The 21,489-nt window shown below is 41.0% G+C and overlaps 2 protein-coding genes across 2 annotated transcripts; both read right to left on the bottom strand.

Moving 5' to 3' along the window:
- Nucleotides 1-355: 355 nt before the first annotated feature.
- Nucleotides 356-1,604, bottom strand: LOC105937379 (olfactory receptor 2A12-like). Its single transcript, XM_012878653.2, has 4 exons — nt 1,382-1,604; nt 1,120-1,297; nt 730-1,033; nt 356-656 (listed from the first exon to the last, which is right to left on the bottom strand). The coding sequence occupies exons 1-4, from the start codon at nt 1,602-1,604 to the stop codon at nt 366-368; spliced, it is 996 nt and encodes a 331-aa protein (XP_012734107.2). The 3' UTR covers nt 356-365.
- Nucleotides 1,605-12,794: 11,190 nt separating this feature from the next.
- On the bottom strand, nt 12,795-14,481 carry LOC118564549 (olfactory receptor 2A12-like). The gene is made up of 4 exons (XM_036142995.1): nt 14,172-14,481; nt 13,914-14,091; nt 13,524-13,827; nt 12,795-13,449 (listed from the first exon to the last, which is right to left on the bottom strand). Exons 1-4 carry the CDS (start codon nt 14,392-14,394, stop codon nt 13,159-13,161), a joined length of 996 nt encoding a protein of 331 aa, XP_035998888.1. The 5' UTR covers nt 14,395-14,481; the 3' UTR covers nt 12,795-13,158.
- Between the last annotated feature and the right edge of the window lie 7,008 nt (nt 14,482-21,489).

Here is a 21,489-nt window from a genome sequence, read left to right as displayed (position 1 = left end):
ATAAAAACACATGATACATATTTTTTTCAAGCTGTAATTTCCGTTAATCTTCATTATTTTCCACTAATGGCTAAAGAAAATAGTACAAAGAATGTTATTACAATATGGTTTGTACCTCCTAAAAGGTTCTTTAAAGACATTTAAAAGTATGCGTAAAAGAGACTATTTGCAGGTAACTGTAGTTCAAAGGGTATTACAAGTAAAATAAATTTACAGGACCAGCAAGGTTTAAAGAGCTTTGAGAGCACCGTTAAAACATTTAAAATGTTCTAGTTGTGGGCATAAAATAGTCATTTCTAGTCTCAGGTGTGGTACCAAACATCATACACAGATGCGTTTAACAAGAAGTGGTGATACAACGCTTTTCATTTTAATTTGGGGACAGTTTCTATTTTGCTGGACTTGGGCTTAATACCATGCAGGCTCTGAAGCCAGCGGCAGAAAATTGACCTGATCTCCTTGGTTCTCAGACAGTAGACAAACGGGTTGATCAGGGGAGGGAAGAAGCTGTAGAAAAATGTTGTGGCTACTCGGCTGCTCTGAGTCATTGACAGGTTAGGGATGAGTGATGTGGAGTAGATAAAGAAACGAGGTATGTAGTATATTGAAATTATGCAACCCTGGGTGGCACAGGTAGAAAAGGTCTTCTTTCTGCCCTGTAGAGAACAGGAGATTATAGTTAGACCATTTTGGAAAAAAGATGAAAAGTATGAAATAGGAGCAGCTCACCTGCCCGTTGGTCATGTGAAAGACTGAGATTATGATGCAAAAGTAGGATATGATCACAAAACCTAAAGGAACAAGAAGGATAAACATTGCCGTGGCATAAGCAGCCTTTAGGAGTTGGCTTTTGTCCCCACATGCAAGAGCCGCGAGAGACAAGGTGTCGCAAAAGGTCTGTATGATTTGACTTGGCCCACAAAAAGGTATCTGGGTAAAGCTAATGGAGCTGACACCAGGGAAGATGTGGGCCACTAACCAGGAGAGAACTGTCAGGATGGTCATAGTCGGGACCGTCATTAACATTGGGTATCTGAGAAAAGATAAAACGACAATGTAATTGATCTTTTCTTACTGTGCTCAGGCCAAACATTTTATACGCATTTGCTTCTTTTCCACCTGAGAGGTAAGCAGACGGCCATGTATCGATCCACAGCCATGGTCAGCAAAATCAGGGAGTTCAAACTGCCAAAATAGTGGATCATGTGTCTTTGGAACTGGCATGTATAAAGGCCCATACTCCCATCATCCCACCAATAGCGAGCAATAAGTTTTGGTAACGCCACTGTTGCAAAACCTTAAGAAAAAAAAAAAACAGCAATATACATCAGAACCATTTAAAGATACAAAATAGTTTTTGCAGAAAAGATAAAATATTCACCAATGTCTGAGAGAGCCAGGCTGACCATGATGATATACATTGGCTTCTGGAGACTGTGCTCCACAACAAACATCACCACCAGTACCAGGTTTCCCACCACTGTGGTCACATAGAGGATGAACAAGAACCATGCCACCATGTGAAAATACTCCAGCTGGAGTTCTGGAAACCCAACGATGAAAACATTTGAGACTTTGGTGTAGTTATCTTCCAGTTGAGCCATGATGGAAACAGGGAGGGATGACTTATCGCTCAGTGCAGCAGCTGCATTCAACTGAATAACGTCCACTAAATGGGAGCAGAGTTTGAGTGCATACCTCACCTGGTTTTCTTGACAGTGTGGTGGGTAAAATGAGAAGACTCACTGTCCTATTTAAGATTTTCAAACACAGGATGCATAAACTTTGTTGATCCGTGTTTGTCTCAGATGAGAAACTATAATTAGCTCTCTTGAGTGGTCTAGGAGACCTTTGAGTAACAATTCAGTCTCAGAAACTGTTTCGATATTTCTCGTAGTTGGTTTTAAAGATCTTACTTCTTCAGCAGACTCTAAAGAATGACAGCAGCAATCTGACCTGTCAGGTTCATCTGAACTCTTATTAAGGCAAGGTGTACCATTTATTTCTGAAGTAAAATCTAGAAAATAGGTTTACAATTACTGTCTTACTTTGGACAATTTATATACATAATGAAATACAACTCAGTAACTAACTAGGGAATGTACTAAACTCTCAAAGAAGCTACAGACCAAATGCATGCTGTCTATTTCTAAAGTTATGGCAGAAACAATGATAAAGACGGAATTTTTGAGGATGTAAAGCTGCATAATTAGATTAATAGAAAAAAAATATTTAATGCCAGTAAAATATCTTAAATGGCTTAAATATTAGCATGTAGAGGCTGCAGTTGATTGACTGAATAAATGTATAGCAACCACACAAACATAATAATAAATAATAATACGTCAAACTTATATAGAGCTTTTTTGGACACTCAAAGACGCTTTACAAAACAATTTTTAAAAACACAAAAATATACAAAAAAATCATTCTATGCAAAAAGTTTAAGTTGTGATTTAAAGTACTGTAAAGAGTCTGAGTTCCTGACGGTATGGGGCTGTGAGTTTCAAAGGGGGGTTGGGGGAGGGTCAGCAGCAGTGAAGGCTCAGTTTATCCTGTTGGGGCGTAGATTGAGATCAAAAACCTTGACCTGTTTTTTGGGGTTATAGAAGTAGCTGAATAGAGTCCCATCATTCTTTAAGGAATGCCATTTGAAGCCTATTGCCAAGAGTATACAGTCACCTGCCTTGACTCGCATATGAACTTCAGTCCACACTTTGCAGGAATAACAACTCCAGTTCTTCTGGGAAGGCTTTCCACAAGGTTCTGGTGTATTTCTGGGAGTTTTTGACCATTCTACCAGAAGTGCATTTATGAGGTTAGACACTGATGTTGGATTACAAGGGCAGTCTATTAGTCTCTGCTTTAATTCATCCCAAATGTATTCTATTGGGTTGAGTTCAGGACTCAGCAGGCCAGTCAAGGTCATCCATACCAATCTCTCTCCTCCATCTCTGTAAGGAGCTTGATTTGTGCCCTGGTGCAGAGTCATGTTGAAAGAGGGTAGGTGCCATCTCCAAACTGTCCCCACAAGGGGAGCGTGACAAGATATTGTCCAAAATCTCTTTGTATGCTGAAACATTCAAAGTTAATTTTCAGTTTTCTCCTGTCATATGTTGCACATGTCGATGTAACCCAGAGTTGCTTACCAATCTGCTCTGACACATTAAGTAGTTACTATGGCCAGTAAAGTGCTTGTTTTAACCCAGCAAGTTTTTCTTTCTTTTTTTTTTTTACCATGATCAGTTTTTTTGAATTTACTGTTCACAATTTTCTTGTCACAAGTGAGCAGACTTTGGTTTACACTGTAACCGCTAAACACCAGTTTGAGTTTAATGAATTCTCTTGTGTTAAAATGAACATCAATTTTCAACCATGCCTGTTGAAGGTCAGCTAAAGAATTGCTTTATCAGAGGACCAAGTGAAATTAAGTTATGTTGGATCACAGACTTCTTACAGCCCAACTCTATCAATGCACTACCAGGTACGATACAGGTCCAGGTTTAGGTTACTTTATTAATACCCAAAGCTAGATTTGCTTTATAATCAACTGAGAAAAGAGTGTCGTCTGATCTACACTATACATGCACACTGTCTTAACTAACACACACCAGAAATGCGGCAACATGAGCCACAGGAGTCATGAAAAACACTTTGAAGAAAGTTGAAGAAAGAAGATTACTGTTGGAATGCAGGAGACCTTCAGAAGGATTTCAGACTCAAGTTTTTAGTGCAATGTTCATCTGTGAAACCAAGCCTGCATAATAATAGAACAGTTTCCTCGCAAGTGTCATGGTGCAGCTGTGTCTGTTGCACCATGCACATATTCAGGACACTTTTCACCCTTCATACACCCCAGTCTCCTCTCCACCTCAGTAATCATTTACACCTGTCAGCAACTAATCAAGCCAGAACTCACCACACCTGTTATCCTCCCTATTTAAGCTCCCTGCATTTCCATCCCTGTCGGATCGCTCTGTTGATTCTGCTCATTGCTTCTCACCACATGTTCTCTTCCAGCCCGTGTTCCCTTCGTCTCCGCCTGCCTGCTGTGGTCCTGGTCCTGCTCTCTCCGGTCCTGCAAGTATTCACCCAGTTGTGCCGTTAATCCTGCTGTGGTTCTGGTTCTGGTTCCTAGTCTCCATTCTGCCGTGCCGCTGGTCAAGCTCTGGTTCCCAAGTCTTCATTCTGCCATGCTGTTGGTTTTGCTACCTCCTTGCTCTGGCTCCGTCCTGCTTGCCAGCTCCAGCCATTTACAGCTCCAACCTGATCTGAACTCTGGTCATCATCCTCCACGATTCATCATCTTCAATAAACTCTCTTTAAAACTGTACTCTGTGTGTGGTTATGTTCGGGTTCATCTAAAAACATGACAGAACGTCATGAACCTGAACCCCACACGGAGTCAACCTCAGGAGAGGTTTCAGATGGACGCAGAACCATGTGCCGTGAGCCGCGCGGTGGAATCTTTGCGCCGGAGACTGGGAGATTGTCTGGCCACAGTTGCTTCCTTGAGCCCCCTGTCTCAGCGTATCGAGGCTGTGGTCCAGCTACGAAGGTTCTGGGAGGAGCAGGTGCACCAGCTCCCTGGACATCCTAGAATAGCTGGCCTTTTAAAGGAAATAGACTGAGATTATTGGGCCACCGAGAGCCCTCCCGTTGATGCAGCTGTCCCTACTGTCTCCGCCACTGCTCCAGCCGCAGATCCAGCTGCAGATCCAGCCTCAGCTCCGCTCGCTGAAAGACCGCCAAGGACTCAGTTCCTGTTGAGCCCGCAGCCAAGGACTCAGTTCCTGTTGAGCCCGCAGCCAAGGACTCAGTTCCTGCTCAACCCGCAGCCAAGGACTCAGTTCCTGCTCAACCCGCAGCCAAGGACTCAGTTCCTGCTCAACCCGCAGCCAAGGACGCAGTTCCTGCTCAGCCCGCAGCAAAGAGTCTGTTCTCAGTCCGGCGTCTGACGCGGGTCTCGAGCACGCCAGTCTGGCGTCTGACGCGGGTCTCGAGCATGCCAGTCCGACGTGGGGACCCTAGAGGGTCCGTCGCCGGTCTACGACGTGGAGACCCAGGAGGGTCCGTCGCCCGCCGTCGACGCGGGGACCCAGGAGGGTCCGCCGCCCGCCGTCGACGCGGGGACCCAGGAGGGTCCGCCACCCGCCGTCGACGCAGGGACCCAAGAGGGTCCGCCGCCCCTTGTAGCCTGTAGCCCAGGGCCCCTTGCAGCCTGTAGCCAGGCGCTTCCAGAAGCCTGTAGCCAGGCGCTTCCAGAAGCCTGTAGCCAGGCGCTTCCAGAAGCCTGTAGCCAGGCGCTTCCAGAAGCCTGTAGCCAGGCGCTTCCAGAAGCCTGTAGCCAGGAGCTTCCAGAAGCCTGTAGCCAGGAGCTTCCAGAAGCCTGTAGCCAGGAGCTTCCAGAAGCCTGTAGCCAGGAGCTTCCAGAAGCCTGTAGCCAGGAGCTTCCAGAAGCCTGTAGCCAGGAGCTTCCAGAAGCCTGTAGCCAGGAGCTTCCAGAAGCCTGTAGCCAGGAGCTTCCAGTTTCCTGTATCCCAGCGCCGCCATTTTCCTGTAGCCCGGCGTTTCCTGAAGCCTGCAGCCCGGGGCCTCCTGAAGCCTGGTGTCCTGTAGTCCTGTGGCCTCTGTAGCCTGTAGTCCTGTGGCCTCTGTAGCCTGTAGTCCTGTGTCCTGTGGCTTGGCGCCACCCTTAGTCGGTAGCCCAGTGTTTTCTAGGGTCCTCTTCCATCGCTGGCCACACCAGACTCTGTGGTTTCATCGGGGACGCCCATGTCTAGCTCTGCCTCGTCAGGGTCGGCCACCGCAATGCCCACGTCTAGTTCCGCTTCGCCGGGGTTGCCCTCCACGACGCCCGAATCTAACTCTGCGTCGTTGGGGTCACCCACCTCGACCCTCAAATCTGCCTCTGTGTCGTCGGGGTCGCTCAACACAGGGTTTCATCGGGGACGCCCACGTCTGGCTCTGCCACGTCGGGGTCGCCCTCCGCGATGCCTGTTTCAGACTCTGCTGCTCCGCCGCTGAGGTCGACCACCAGAGGTCCCTCATCCTGGTCATCTATTACCGTTCCATGCCTTCCTTCGTCGCCCTGTTGGGGTAGATTTGTGTTTTGTTTCTTTTTTTTTTTTTTTTTTTTTAGACTCTTGCCCACCGTGCAGTACCTCCCTCCGCCCACCCTGGGTGGGTCGTTTTTTGTTGGATTTGGAGGGTTTTTTTTGTGGTCTGTTTCCTTTTGGCCGTCTGGAAGCCGGCCTTAAGGGGGGGGGGGGACGATGTCATGGTGCAGCTGTGTCTGCTGCACCATGCACATATTCAGGACACTTTACACCCTTCATACACCCCAGTCTCCTCTCCACCTCAGTAATCATCTACACCTGTCAGCAACTAATCAAGCCAGAACTCACCACACCTTTTATCCTCCCTATTTAAGCTCCCTGCATTCTGTCCTTCCCTGTCGGTTCGTTCTGTTGGTTTCTATTTACTCCTGTTGATTCTGCTCATTGCTGCTCACCTCATCTTGTTCTCGTCCAGCCCGTGTTCCCTTCATCTCCGCCTGCCTGCTGTGGTCCTGGTCCTGCTCACTCTCTCTCCGGTCCTGCAAGTATTCTCCCAGTTGTACCCTGGATTGCTCACTTCCTGTTTGCGGTAAGGCGTATTGTGTCACTTCCTGTTGTTGCTGTGTGAACGACGGTATTTTGCTCCAGGCTCTCTCGCTTTTTATCTTTAAACCTCTTTGCTGTAACATCTGTTTCCAAACATAAGCACTTTTAAAACATTTTCTGTGGCTGCTCATCACGTTTGGGAACTCCTACTGTTTCACACGGTTTGTTCTTTGGCATGTTAACAGGGTGCTAGCCTAGATTTAGCCTAGCGTTAGCCAAGCCTTAGCCTCATAATGGCTTCTCCGTCTCTGACTAAGTCTCCTATCTGCGGCTCTCTGTGTCAGATGTTCAGTTATTCCTCTGCCTCCTTAAGTGATAATGGTACATGTAATAAATGTAGTGTTTTTGTAGCTTTGGAGGCGAGGGTGTCAGAATTGGAGACCCGGATACATGCTGTTGAAAAACCAGCTAATACGCTAGCGCGAAGCCACGTAGAGTAACTTCACATAGCGAACCAAAAGCAGTAGCACCCGAACAGCCTGGTAACGTGCTGTCCCTTACACTCAGTTTTTGGATCAGTTGTCAGATTTCTTATCTGATTTGGTGTTAAATACTGACAAGGTTATTATAATGGGTGATTTTAACATCCATGTTGACACTGAATGTGATAACCTTAGTGTAGCCTTTAAAACTATCCTAGATTCAATTGGTTTTGCTCAAAATGTGCATAAACCGACGCACTCTCGGCTCCATACTTTAGACCTTGTGCTGACATATGGCAATGATTGTGAAGAATTAACAGTATTCTCTCACAACCCTGTCCTGTCTCATCATTTTTGAATAACATTTGAGTTTAATCTAACTGAGTTCTCCACCCCCAAATAAGGGGTTCTATTATAGTAGATCTTTATTGGATAATGCTGTATCAAAACTTAAAGAGTCTGTCCCCTTTTTAATATCCTCAGTATTGCAGAAATGCCCTGTAGATGGCAGCAATGCTGTTTCTTCCCATTCACAAATCGATACCTTTGCTAACAGTGTGACTTACTCATTGCGTTCTGCATTAGACAATGTAGCTCCCTTGAAAAAGAAGGTGATTATTCACAGGAAGCTGGCTCCCTGGTTTAATTCAGAGCTGCGTTCCTTGCAGCACAGTGTTAGGAAATTGGAGAGAAAATGGCGCTCTACACACCAAGAGGAATCCTACTTAATCTGGAGGGACAGTCTATTGTTGTATAACAAGACCCTTCGCAGAGTTAGAGCAGCATATTCTTCATCATTAATTGAAGAGAATAAAAATAATCCTAGATTTCTCTTTGGTACAGTTGCCAAACTTACACAGAGTCATAGCTCTGTTGATCCATCCATTCCCTTAACCCCCAGTAGTAACAATTTTATGGGATTCTTCATAAATAAAATTGATGCCATTAAAAATAAAATAATTGGCATCCTCCCAAAACTGATTACCTCATCCTCAGTAAGTGAGGCAGCATTGGAGGAATCTTTAGAACCTGCAGTGTTTGAACTGTTTAGAAGCAGTAGAGCTTTCTGAGCTATCTAAAATGTTAGCTTCATCTAAACCTTCTACCTGTATGTTAGACCCAATCCCAACCAAGTTGTTTAAGGACATATTCCCTTTGATCAGTGGCCCTATTTTGGACATGATTAATCTATCCTTAGTAAATGGATATGTACCACAGGTTTTTAAAGTAGCTGTTATTAAACCTTTACTTAAGAAACCTTCTCTTGATCAAGATGAGTTAGTAAACTACAGACCTACAAATTCTTGAGAAAGTAGTTGCTAATCAACTTTGTGAACATTTACAAAGCAATGACCTACTTGACTTTCAGTCAGGTTTAAGAGCTCATCATAGCACTGAAATAGCTCTGGTGAAGGTCACTAATGATATTCTCATGGCCTCAGATAATGGACTTGTGTCTGTTCTTGTCCTGTTAGATCTCAGTGCTGCATTTGATACAGTTGATCACAATATTCTCCTACAAAGGCTTGAACATACTGTAGGGATTAAGGAGAAAGCATTAGGCTGGTTTAAATCTTATCTGTCGGACAGATTCCAGTTTGTTCATGTTAATAATTAATCTTCCTCAAACTCTAGGGTCACTTGTGGAGTACCACAGGGTTCAGTCCTTGGACCTATTCTCTTTACTATATATATGCTTCCGATCGGCAAAATTATCAGACAGCATGGGATTAATTTCCACTGTTATGCTGATGATACTCAGCTATATTTATCCATAAATCCTGATGAATCCAATCAATTACTTCGACTGCAGTCATGTCTTGATGACATCAAAAGCTGGATGACTTTAAATTTCCTGCATCTAAATTCTGACAAGACCAAAGTTGTAATCTTTGGGCCAGAGTCCTCAAAAAATAAACTTCTTAACCAATCACTTAATCTGGGTGGCATTAACTTGGCCTCTGGTAATAAAGTAAAAAATCTTGGTGTTATTTTTGACCAAGACATGTCATTTAAATCCCATATTAAACAGGTTTCCAGAGTTTCCTTTTTTCACCTCCGGAATATCGCCAAAATTAGAAACATTCTGTCCAGGAGTGATGCTGAAAAACTAGTCCATGCATTTGTTACTTCAAAGCTGGACTATTGTAATTCTTTACTATCAGGAAGTCCACTAAATGCAGTTCAAAGCCTTCAGCTGAACCAAAATGCTGCAGCAAGAGTTCTGATGAAAATCAACAAGCGGGATCATAGAATTTAAAATTCTTCTTCTAACGTATAAAGCCCTTAATAATCAAGCTCCATCATATTTCAGAGCTCTGATTACTCCTTATGTTCCTAACAGAACACTTCGCTCTCAGACTGCAGGTCTGCTGGTGGTTCCTAGAGTCTCTAAAAGTAGAATGGGAGGCAGATCCTTTAGCTATCAAGCTCCTCTCCTGTGGAACCAACTCCCAGTTTTGGTCCGTGAGGCAGACACCCTGTCTACTTTTAAGACTAATCTAAAAACGTTCCTTTTTGACAAAGCTTATAACTAGAGTGGCTCATGTTACTCTAAGCTACCTTTATAGTTTTACTGTTATAGGCTTAGGCTACTGGAGGACATCAGGATCTAATTTTCTCACTCTATAGAGTTCTACTGTTCTTCAATTATGCATTACGTGTTGTCATTTCTGCTTTAACTTTCTGTTCTCTCTCTTTTATCTTTATAGTAGGTACACCTGGTCTGGCGTTCTGTTAACTGTGACATCATCCAGAAAAGACTGATCACCTGCTATTACCATCTAATAAAGAACAGATTACTAGATCAATGTGTGCTTCTGTGCTTGTTTGTTTCTCTTGTTGTGTCTCTGTTCTGTCTTATGTAACCCCCAGTCGGTCGAGGCAGATGACCGTTCATACTGAGCCTGGTTCTGCCGGAGGTTTTCCTTCCTGTTAATGGGGAGTTTTTCCCCCCACTGTCGCTTCATGCTTGCTCAGTATGAGGGATTGCAGCAAAGCCATGGACAATGCAGACGACTCTCCCTGTGGCTCTACGCTTCCCCAGGAGTGAATGCTGCTTGTCGGGACTTTGATGCAATCAACTGGTTTCCTTATATAGGAAATTTTTGCCCAATCTGTATAATCTGACCCAATCTGTATAATATAATTGAACTTGACTTTGTAAAGTGCCTTGAGATGACATGTTTCAGGAATTGGCGCTACATAAATAAAATTTAATTGAATTGAATTGTGCCGTTAATCCTGCTGTGGTTCTGGTTCCCAGTCTCCATTCTGCCGTGCCGCTGGTCAAGCTCTGGTTACTGTTGGTTTTGCTACCTCCTTGCTCCGGCTCCGTCCTGCTTGCCAGCTCCAGCCATTTACAGCTCCAGCCTGGTCTGAACTCTGGTCATCATCCTCTACAATTAATCATCTTTAATAAACTCTCTTTAAAACTGTACTCTGTGTGTGGTTACGTTCGGGTTAATCTAAAAACATGACAGCAAGAGGATTTTAGAAACATGTGCTTTGGAAAAAAAGCAACTAAATAAAGTTCTTCTATATACAGTCATATTCAATAAATTTGAATATTATTTAAAAGATAATTTATTCCAGTAACGCAATTCACTAAATGAAACAATATATGATTAACACAGACTGATGTTTTAAAGCATTTATTTCTATTAATTGTGATTTTTTTTTCAAGATAATAAAAAAATTTAAAGTTAGAATATTGCAGCAGACCAATAAAAAAGCAATATCTTCATGCAGAAATTGTGCCTTAATGAAACATATGTTTAATAACTGCTTGAAGTTTTTATTTTACCTTTAGTCTGAAAATAAGCCTCTTAGAAATGCATACTGTAATTTATTGAATATGAATATGTATGAATTTAGGCAAAAGCTATGAAAGTTATAAAAGGGGGGTTTCTGTGCAAAATTAGGGTCTTTGTCACATCAAAACCTTCTGCGGTTTATCCTAAAAGGTAATATTGTTGCTACTTTTGCCCTTGACTTCACAATCCACCTACTCAAATATTGTGGAAACTAGATAAGGCTGTCAAACTATCTTAGAAAAATGGAAGTCTCATACAGGAGAAACTGGCTGGATTGATCTGATCAACATAAGAATCAGCATTTACAAAATAAGATACTTTTGGTCAAGTACTGGGTATACAAAGGAAATTGTATTATCATTTTTGGATTATGTTTTAGCTGTTTGTTAGTGTGATTACTTTAAAAGAATTTGATGGACTTAGATGAAACATAACTAAGAGCATTTTGTTTCTGACAGACTTGTTGCTCTGAAACCCAATTTACATCTATGAACTCATAATTTGCCTTCAAATGTGGAAGTTAATCAAGTCGGTGGTGTGAGGTGATCGCTGCTGTTTGTCTGATTGCTAGGACTAGAATGAAAAATATAGCAATGAGGCAACCATTTCAAAACTTGAATAAATAAAAATAAAAAAAAGAGGAAAATGACTGGGAGAGGATTGGTAATTCTTTTCTGATCATTTGTTGTTTTGTCTTGAAACTAAAGGTTAGAGGATATAAGGTTTGTTCAGGTTATTTAGGAAAGTCCTTCCTCTTCATGTTTTTTTTTTTAATCTGATATGTTAAATGCAGCCTTGCATTGCAGTGTTTGCTGTTAGCGGCCATTCTTACTAGATAATGTGTGACACAGAACTTGGGATGCTCATAAAAGCATACCTTTAAACTTTGCCATGTAAAAAAAAACATCTTATGAACAATCAATTTGTTAGATAAGGAGCAGCGGTCTCTTGAGAAAGAGAGCACTCTCCTCTTCGCTCATTTATGCAGATTCAGCTTGTAGCCAGAGCACAAACACCAAACTTCTGCTTTAATCAAACCAGGGTTGCTGTCAAGTTATGTCCCGTTTGCACAACGGTGAGCAGGCCAAAGTTCAGCGAGCAGAGCCGCGTCGAACACAGAGTACAACCCAGCCGGCCTTCCTGTCAGCTATTTTTGCAAACATGTAATGCCTCATGAACTGAGTTAATGACACAGCGAACTAACAAGGTTTTATTCCTGTGTGGGTTGTTTTAAATTCTGAAACAAGCTGCTATAAATAAGGCTGTGACATATCAAAACAGCGAGAGGGCAGCTTTAAAGGCTAATTCATTCACAGGTGATGACTGGGTCTCCTGTGTGGACTTTTTCCTTCTTTCATCCACAAAGCTGTAGTACGTGACAGATATGAACGACGCTACTCTTTCTTCAGACCGGTAATAGAAAGACTCCAGTCAATATCCTGATTGTGTTAAAACTTCAATGCTGGGTTGTCAAATGTCAAAATTGTTGAATCAATAGGCCTTTCGCCCCTGAAGAGTTAAAGGACTTAGATGACTCTGTTTTTCCTACGCTGATGCTCCTGCACAACACAGTTCATATGAAGACCTACTCTAAGGCCATTTCTTTGCAGATCAGAAAGATTGAGGATGCTGCCATCTTCTGGCTACACACCACTATGTCAGCTTTAAGACAACCACTGCTTTTCTTTGCTACAGTAGAAATTAAAGTTTATGAACTGGATTTAGGAATTTCATCTGTTTACTGGGATGAATACTTTACCAGTATCTTTGTGATGTGTGCAAAGGTCATAAAACATTTCACATCTCTGATTTCAATGAATTTTTATACAGTTTTGCCCAGTAAATTAAATAATTGAAAAGTTCATTTGTATCAGTAACTCAACTGAATAAATAAAAACACATGATACATATTTTTTTTCAAGCTGCACTTTTCGTTAATCGTCATTATTTTCCACTAATGGCTAAAGAAAATACTACAAAGAATGTTATTACAATATGGTTTGTACCTCCTAAAAGGTTCTTTAAAGACATTTAATAGTATGTGTAAAAGAGACTATTTGCAAGTAACTGTAGTTCAAAGGGTATTACTAGTAAAATAAATTTACAGGACCAGCAAGGTTTAAAGAGCTTTGAGAGCACCGTTAAAACATTTAAAATGTTCTAGTTGTGGGCATAAAATAGTCATTTCTAGTCTCAGGTGTGTTACCAAACATTATACACAGATGCATTTTTAAAAAAGTGGTGATACAATGCTTTTCATTTTAATTTGGGGACAGTTTCTATTTTGCTGGACTTGGGCTTAATACCATGCAGGCTCTGAAGCCAGCGGCAGAAAATTGACCGGATCTCCTTGGTTCTCAGACAGTAGACAAACGGGTTGATCAGGGGAGGGAAGAAGCTGTAGAAAAATGTTGTGGCTACTCGGCTGCTCGGAGTCATTGACAGGTTAGGGATGAGTAATGTGGAGTAGATAACGAAACGAGGTATGTAGTATATTGAAATTATGCAACCCTGGGTGGCACAGGTAGAAAAGGTCTTCTTTCTGCCCTGTAGAGAACAGGAGATTATAGTTAGACCACTTTGGAAAAAAAGGTGAAAAGTATGAAATAGGAGCAGCTCACCTGCCCATTGGTCATGTGAAAGACTGAGATTATGATGCAAAAGTAGGATATGATCACAAAACCTAAAGGAACAAGAAGGATAAACATTGCTGTGGCATAAGAAGCCTTTGAGAGTTGGCTTTTGTCCCCACATGCAAGAGCCGCGAGAGACAAGGTGTCGCAAAAGGTCTGTATGATTTGACTTGGCCCACAAAAAGGTATCTGGGTAAAGTTAATGGAGCTGACACCAGGGAAGATGTGGGCCACTAACCAGGAGAGAACTGTCAGGATGGTCATAGTCGGGACCGTCATTAACATTGGGTATCTGAGAAAAGATAAAACGACAATGTAATTGATCTTTTCTTACTGTGCTCAGGCCAAACATTTTATACGCATTTGCTTCTTTTCCACCTGAGAGGTAAGCAGACGGCCATGTATCGATCCACAGCCATGGTCAGCAAAATCAGGGAGTTCAAACTGCCAAAATAGTGGATCATGTGTCTTTGGAACTGGCATGTATAAAGGCCCATACTCCCATCATCCCACCAATAGCGAGCAATAAGTTTTGGTAACGCCACTGTTGCAAAACCTTAAGAAAAAAAACAGCAATATACATCAGAACCATTAAAAGATACAAAATAGTTTTTGCAGAAAAGATAAAATATTCACCAATGTCTGAGAGAGCCAGGCTGACCATGATGATATACATTGGCTTCTGGAGACTGTGCTCCACAACAAACATCACCACCAGTACCAGGTTTCCCACCACTGTGGTCACATAGAGGATGAACAAGAACCATGCCACCATGTGAAAATACTCCAGCTGGAGTTCTGGAAACCCAACAATGAAAACATTTGAGACTTCGGTGTAGTTATCTTCCAGTTGAGCCATGATGGAAGCAGGGTGGGATGACTTATCGCTCAGTGCAGCAGCTGCATTCAACTGAATATGGTCCAGGAAATGGGAGCAGAGTTTGAGTGCATACCTCACCTGGTTTTCTTGACAGTGTGGTGGGTAAAATGAGGAGACTCACAGTCCTATTTAAGATTTTCCAAGACAGGGTGCATAAACTTTGTTGATCCATGTTTGTCTCAGATGAGAAACTATAATTAGCTCTCTTGAGTGGTCTAGGAGACCTTTGAGTAACAATTCAGTGTCAGAAACTGTTTCGATATTTCTTGTAGTTGGTTTTAAAGATCTTACTTGTTCAGCAGACTCTATAGAATGACAGCGGCCATCAGACCTGTCAGGTTCATCTGAACTCTTATTAAGGCAAGGTGTACCATCTATTTCTGAAGTAAAATCTAGAAAAAAGGTTTACAATTACTGTCTTACCTTGAACAATTTATATACATAATGAAATACAACTCAGTAACTAACTAGGAAATGCACTAAACTCTCAGAGAAGCTACAGACCAAATGCATGCTCTCTATTTCTAAGGTTATAGCAGAAACAATGATAAAGAAGCAATTTTGAGGATGTAAAGCTGCATAATTAGAGTAAAAGAAAAAAATATATTTAATGCCAGTAAAATAGCTTAAAATGGCTTAAACATTAACATGTAGAGGCTGCAGTTGATTGACTAGATAAATGTATAGCAACCACACAAACATAATAATAAATAATAATACGTCAAACTTATACAGAGCTTTTTTTGAACACTCAAAGACACTTTACAAAACAATTTTTAAAAACACAAAACTATACAAAAAAATTATACTATGCAAGTTTAAAAAAGTTTGAGATGTGATTTGAAGTTCTGTAATGAGTCTGAGTTCCTGATGGTTTGGGTCAATGAGTTCCAAAGGTTGGGGGCGGCAGCAGGGAAGGCTCAGTTTATCCTGTTGGGGCGTAGGTTGAGGTCAAAAAGCTTCACCTGTTTTTTTTGGGTTATAGAAGAAGTTGAATGGAGTCCCATCATTTTTTAAGGAATGCCATTTGAAGTTTATTGCCAAGAGTATACAGTCACCTGCCTTGACTCGCATATGAACTTCAGTCCACACTTTGCAGCAATACCAACTTCAGTTCTTCTGGGAAGGCTTTCTACAAGGTTCTTGTGTATTTATGGGAGTTTTTGACCATTCTTCCATAAGTGCATTTATGAGGTTAGACACTGATGTTGGATTACAAGGGCAGGCTATTAGTCTCTGCTTTAATTCATCCCAAATGTATTCTATTGGGTTGAGTTCAGAACTCTGCAGGCCAGTTAAGGTCATCCATACCAATATCTCTCCTCCATCTCTGTAAGGACCTTGATTTGTGCCCTGGTGCAAAGTCTTGTTGAAAGAGGGTAGGTGTCATCTCCAAACTGTCTCCACAAGGAGAGCGTGACATGATATTGTTCAAATTCTCTTTGTATGCTGAAACATTCAAAGTTAATTTTCAGCTTTCTCCTGTCATATGTTGCACATGTTGATGTAACTCAGAGTTGCTTACCAATCTGTTATGACACATTGAGTAGTTAGTATGGCCAGAAAAGTGCTTGTTTTAACCCTGCAAGTTTTTCTTTCTCTTTTTTTCTTACCATGATCAGTCATTTTGAATTTACTGGTCACGATTTTCTTGTCACAAGTGAGCAGACTTTGGTTTACACTGTAACCACTAAACACCAGTTTGTGTTTAATGAATTCTCTTTTGGTAAAATGAACATACATTTTCACCCATGCCTGTTAAAGGTCAGCTAAAGAATTGCTTTATCAGAGGACCAAGTGAAATTAAGTATGTTGGATCACAGACTTCTTACAGCCCAACTCTATCAATGCACTACCAGGTACGATACAGGTTCAGGTTTAGGTGACTTTAATAATACCCAAAGCTAGATTTGCTTTATAGTCAACTGAAAAAAGAGTGTTGTCTGGTCTACACTATACATGCACACTGTCTAAACTAACACACACCAGAACTGAAAAAAAATATTCAAGTCTCCCCATTCAGGATATTCCAGAGGATGGACACATTGAAACTTACAAATATTTAAAACCAATCCAAATAAAGATTATCCTAATTTAATAGCAGCCACTGGAAAAAATCTGTAGGACCATTATGTCCACTGTGATGCCCTGCAGTAGACGTCCTCCTTGGAAACAAGAATTGTTTGAGACAGGACTGTCTCATTTCCATTCAGAAACAAACATCTCTGTTGGACGCAAATAAATGTACATTTAAATCTTATGGATATTAATCATTTTGAGCTTTACTGGAGTTATATTCAGTGCCATGAGACATTGGTTTTGTTTGATGGAGTTTCCATCTGGGAACTCAAGCTACAATTAGATATATGTTAGCACAGATTCTCAATTACCCAGGACATGACAACCCAAAGTGCCTAAACAGAAGGCAACTGAAATTTTCCTCTTGGTTCTTGCATATAAGTGACCTCTTGTCCACCAGGCTTCTTCATTTATTGTCATAGATTGGGAGTACCAGGGTTTTTGTCTAAGCACTCATACTAACAGGGTCATTAAGGTAATTAATAAGGCCATTAATGTCGCTAATAGGGCTGTTATGGCCACATGACTGACAGAACATGTTCTACATCAATGTCAATGTTTCTGTCAATTTCGTTGTTTAACCCAAACATATCACCTAATGATACCAATAGCTGATCTGCTTTGGTCACATCTCAAATTGTGAATGTCTGTAAAACCTCCTGGGGACACTAGCCAAGGCTACACTAGAGGTGTTGGGTGGTGACTACCTACTGAAACATAAGAACTCAGTTGTACAAGCCATACAGAACCCCAAAAAGGAGAAAGACAATGAACACCAACACATCAAGAAATCACTTTAAACTTCTCAGCATCCTAACTGAGTTTATGTTAAGGCATCCAGTATTTTATAAACAACACCTAACTCAGTCCAGTGTTATGGATTTTGCCAACAATTTAACCCACATGCAGAACACACTCAGGAGATGAATACAGTTTTTAATGGTTTATTAAAACAAGTGATGCAAGTTGTCTGGAACCCGGAAGGGGGAGCTCAGACCGGGGGCAGCAGAGGCTCTATAGAGGAATGGACAGTTAGGGACTTGATGAAGAGGAATATTGCAGCGAAGAAGGATCGAAGGTTTACTGGGATGGAGGGGGAGATCCGCCTGGGAGGAATGAGCGGGGTCTGTTCCAGGAGGCAGGTGAGTTTGTCAAATGTATCTGGATCTTGAGAAGGGGAGCCCGGTGGAGGGTGAGCAGGGCGCGGTCTCAGGAAGACTGAGGCCAAAAGCCCGAAGGCTGCCAGCTGCCAGCGAGTCTTCTGGAGGATTTGCAGGCAGGTTCAGGTGCTGGGAAACTGAGCCAGAGCAGGATTAGGAGCACAAGAGACAATGACCCAAATCATGACCCCAAAGGAGGAATGGTAAGCCACTTGTTTGACCTTAACAGTGCTATGCATGACCTTAATAGCCAGACTAGTGGGATTTTTCTGACTAAAACTTAAAAACCTGATATCCATTCCATGTTAAGAATTGAGGAACCCATTTTGTCGAGAGGTGAACTGTTTTCAAGAAGCAAGAGAGATCCAATGTCTTCTTTTTAAGAGCTCAAGATAAATAAAACTAAACATTTCCTTTTATAGTCCCAAAGGAGGGAAATTTGTCTCTGCGTTTAACCCATCTTTTTGGAAGCAGTGTGTTGCCACACTACGTGGCACCAGATGAGCAATCTTTGGTCAAGGGTCTTGCTCAGGGACTCAGAGTGACAGACTGCATTTCAAACTAGCAACCTTTGCAGTCTCTCCAAGATGCAAATGCCCAGGCCACCAGTCCCACTGTTAAATTTATTTAGAGATGCACTGATAATGCTTTTCCTGGCAGATACTGATTTATGTTTTTTTTTTCCAGGTCTGATCAATTCCACTTTCAACTGACGTTCCAATCTAAGAACTATAAAGAACAAAAAAACAAAAAAAAATAAAAAATGGTAAAAGTGAATCGATAGAGGTAGGGCTTTTGAATGGATCAGAAAATTAGGTAATTATAAGATAAATGGGCAATTAATATGTTTTCATTAAAGGGGTAATGCCCAAGTACCAGAGTATTTGCACAAGTTCAATGATGGTGGAGACTCAATAAAGTAGCCAGGAGAATGACAATGCACAGCATGTCACACCGACTCGCATGTCCAGAGAATTCGGCCCAGATAACTCTTGTGAACTGACTAATGGAGGCTACAGAGTTAACTGCAATAAATAACGAAAAACGAATTATACACATCCGATAATTGTTAAGGATATGGAGGGGAAAGAAAAGAAAATTAACCTTTAAACTTGTACAATTCTCCTTTACACTAAAAATAAGTGCATCAAATAACATGCTGCTGGTTGATGCATTTATAGATCAATAATGGGGGTAGTTAGCTTTGAGACATTTAAAGATAGGATAAAATGTCTGACATTTATCAATATTTGATCTACCACATTCAAACTTCAAGGTCTATAATAAATACAGTGTGCAACTCAAATACCAGAGGTTAAATTATTGTAGGTGTAAAAAAAGTTTTTGTACATCCCTAAAACAAATTTCAAAAAGATTAATAAGGAGTAATACATAAATATTTGTTTTTCTTTATTCTGTGTGACCTTTTGTTGCACTTTGATGGCCTAACAAGGTGACAAGAGTTACCCTGTCTCTCAGTGACCGCTGGAGATATGCACCAGCCCCCTTGCGACGCTGCATTGAAAAGGGGGAATGGAGAATGGGTGGATAGATTTTTCTTTTTTTAACCACAGAAAAGGCAGGAGGTTGCAGGTGTTACCTCAAAACCACCTGGGATCAATTAGTCAGTTTATCATAACAAGTTTAAGTAAGACTGAGGTCTTCTGAGAAAACAGGTTTGTGGAAGGGGAAAAAAACACCATGATTCTCCTGAGGTTAAATGAGGAGCTAATGTTGCAATGGGATGACAAACTGTCATAGTTTGGACGAAGTCAAAAAAGTGTTTGTTATTACGCAAAGTAAGGGAAACTTTACTCCAAAGCCCATGATGACTGTCTTTGAAAAGTCCAAAGAACATTCATACTATCATTAAAACCTTTTCTTTACCACCTTCTACAGAAGGAACTGCAGCAGTGATGATATACACATGCCAAATTACTGTACAGTAAATTACTGTACAGATTTGGACAGTATGTGATATATATATATATATATATATATATATATATATATATATATATATATATATATATATATATATATATATATATATATATATACGTATATGCATGTGTGTGTTTGTCTATGTAGCAAACTTTGGAAGTTTACAAAGCTTTAGTTTGTGAGGAGTAAAAAAGTATGGTTTCATGGTAAATTCATATAAAATACCAGTGACTGTTAATTAGCAATACATGACTTCAAGTTTCCCTGCGGCATTAATATGATGTGATATAGAGGATTCTTCGGGTACAGCGAGAATGAAAAGCCTGCCTACAGTCCTAACCTCAACCCTGGTAAACACTTCTGTGATCAGTTTTTGTGAGTCATTTGTGCAAAAGTGAGCAGCACAACCCCACTGACTGCCTTGTGACAAGGGCTAACTGAGGGATGAGATACTGTCCCACAGTAATATGTGACCAAGCAGGTGACCAGCTGAGGAGAAATTGCCAGGCTTTTTTGGCTGTTTGCGATTTTTAGTTAAATTAATGCAGTATTAAATGGCCAAAAGGTATTTTTTTTTCCGACTTCAATCTTTCACTCCAGTATAAGACACAAAATAAGAATCAAAAGCAGAATATGTAGCACCTTTGAAAAATGATTAAACAGGCTTTCCTGTGGAATAAAATGTAATACCACAAAGGTTTGGTACAGCAAAGAAATAGTTGACCAAACAAAAGCGTCCCAATTGTTTGTGTTTATTTTAGTTTTTTCTTGCAGGTTTTTTAGCAAAAACAACAAAAACAAAAAAGCAACACTGGTTTTTAAGAAGGTAGTGCTGTATCGGATGTATGTACAAAGATATTTTATTACAAAATTAGCACTTAATAACACCACCAAATTAATTTGTTTATTCTTTCATTTCAAATAACACAATGACCTGTAACTTTGTTGTGCGAGGGCCGAGGCTCTTGCACGGTTTATGGACATTTTCCTTATCTTATTTGTGTTTAGAAAACCTCAGGATGTCACAATTAACAGATATATTTTAAAATCCACTGAAACAATTCAATTACAAGAAAGTTAATAATTACATGAAGAGTTGGAGGATAATCTCCATCAGATTTCTTTAAATTGTATTTGATCAATAAGATTGACTTCCAAATTCCCATGTTCCCTGGTTAAATTAATTTGTCCTTGAAGTGAGTCACTGTGAGATAAACATTCGTACTGTACCTGGGGAGGGAATTTTATTAATTAGGCAACAATAGCCTAATAGAAAATCCCTGTGGGTAGTATATGGCGCACTAGCTTGATTTCAGAAGCCATGAAACTCTCATAGTCAATTGAGTTCTGATTCTGTTTTTGACTCAACACACTGGGTGACATTAAATTAATGAGAATTATGACTGCATGTATAATTATAATTAATATTATTTATCACTGTAACATACATTCCAATGAAAGTCATCTTCAGAATTTAATCCATGCCTTAGGGAGCAGCGGGCTGCCACTGTGGGCTGCCTTGAAAGCAGTCTGTGGCTAATTGTCTTGCTCATAGACACAGAGTGTCAGTCTGTGGGATTTGAGCCCAGAACCTTGCACCTTGCAACATTGCACTGTGTGCTTCTTCTGGAGTTTGGGTGCAGTTAATTAGCCTCACATAATCACTGTAACTCTGGGGTTAGTCTCCTGTTGGGCAAAATGTTACACACAAATAAAACGTGTTGCACACAAATAAAAGGTGTTTCACAAGCTGTCCTCAAACGTTGCACTCAAAATATCATTTACAAAAAATTGTCCCCGAGTACAAAATGGTCTCTGCTTGCACACAAACCCGCCAAAAGTCAGGTGATACACTAAGAGTTGTCATTTTGACTTCGCAACAGCAGGAGGC

Source organism: Fundulus heteroclitus, chromosome 11 (assembly GCF_011125445.2).
Source record: "Fundulus heteroclitus isolate FHET01 chromosome 11, MU-UCD_Fhet_4.1, whole genome shotgun sequence".
NCBI lineage: Eukaryota > Metazoa > Chordata > Actinopteri > Cyprinodontiformes > Fundulidae > Fundulus > Fundulus heteroclitus.
This window is presented reverse-complemented; position numbering and strand designations above follow the sequence as displayed.

Excerpts from the sequence above, each read along its gene's own strand:
- LOC105937379 (XM_012878653.2), bottom strand. The coding sequence starts at position 1,604 with ATGGCTCAACTGGAAGATAACTACACCAAAGTCTCAAATGTTTTCATC. Across the intron at positions 1,034-1,119 it reads GCCGTCTGCTTACCTCTCAG|ATACCCAATGTTAATGACGG; the intron begins GTGGAAAAGAAG and ends ATCTTTTCTCAG. Across the intron at positions 657-729 it reads TTCACATGACCAACGGGCAG|GGCAGAAAGAAGACCTTTTC; the intron begins GTGAGCTGCTCC and ends TGTTCTCTACAG.
- LOC118564549 (XM_036142995.1), bottom strand. The coding sequence starts at position 14,394 with ATGGCTCAACTGGAAGATAACTACACCGAAGTCTCAAATGTTTTCATT. Across the intron at positions 14,092-14,171 it reads CCTGGCTCTCTCAGACATTG|GTTTTGCAACAGTGGCGTTA; the intron begins GTGAATATTTTA and ends TTTTTTCTTAAG. Across the intron at positions 13,450-13,523 it reads TTCACATGACCAATGGGCAG|GGCAGAAAGAAGACCTTTTC; the intron begins GTGAGCTGCTCC and ends TGTTCTCTACAG.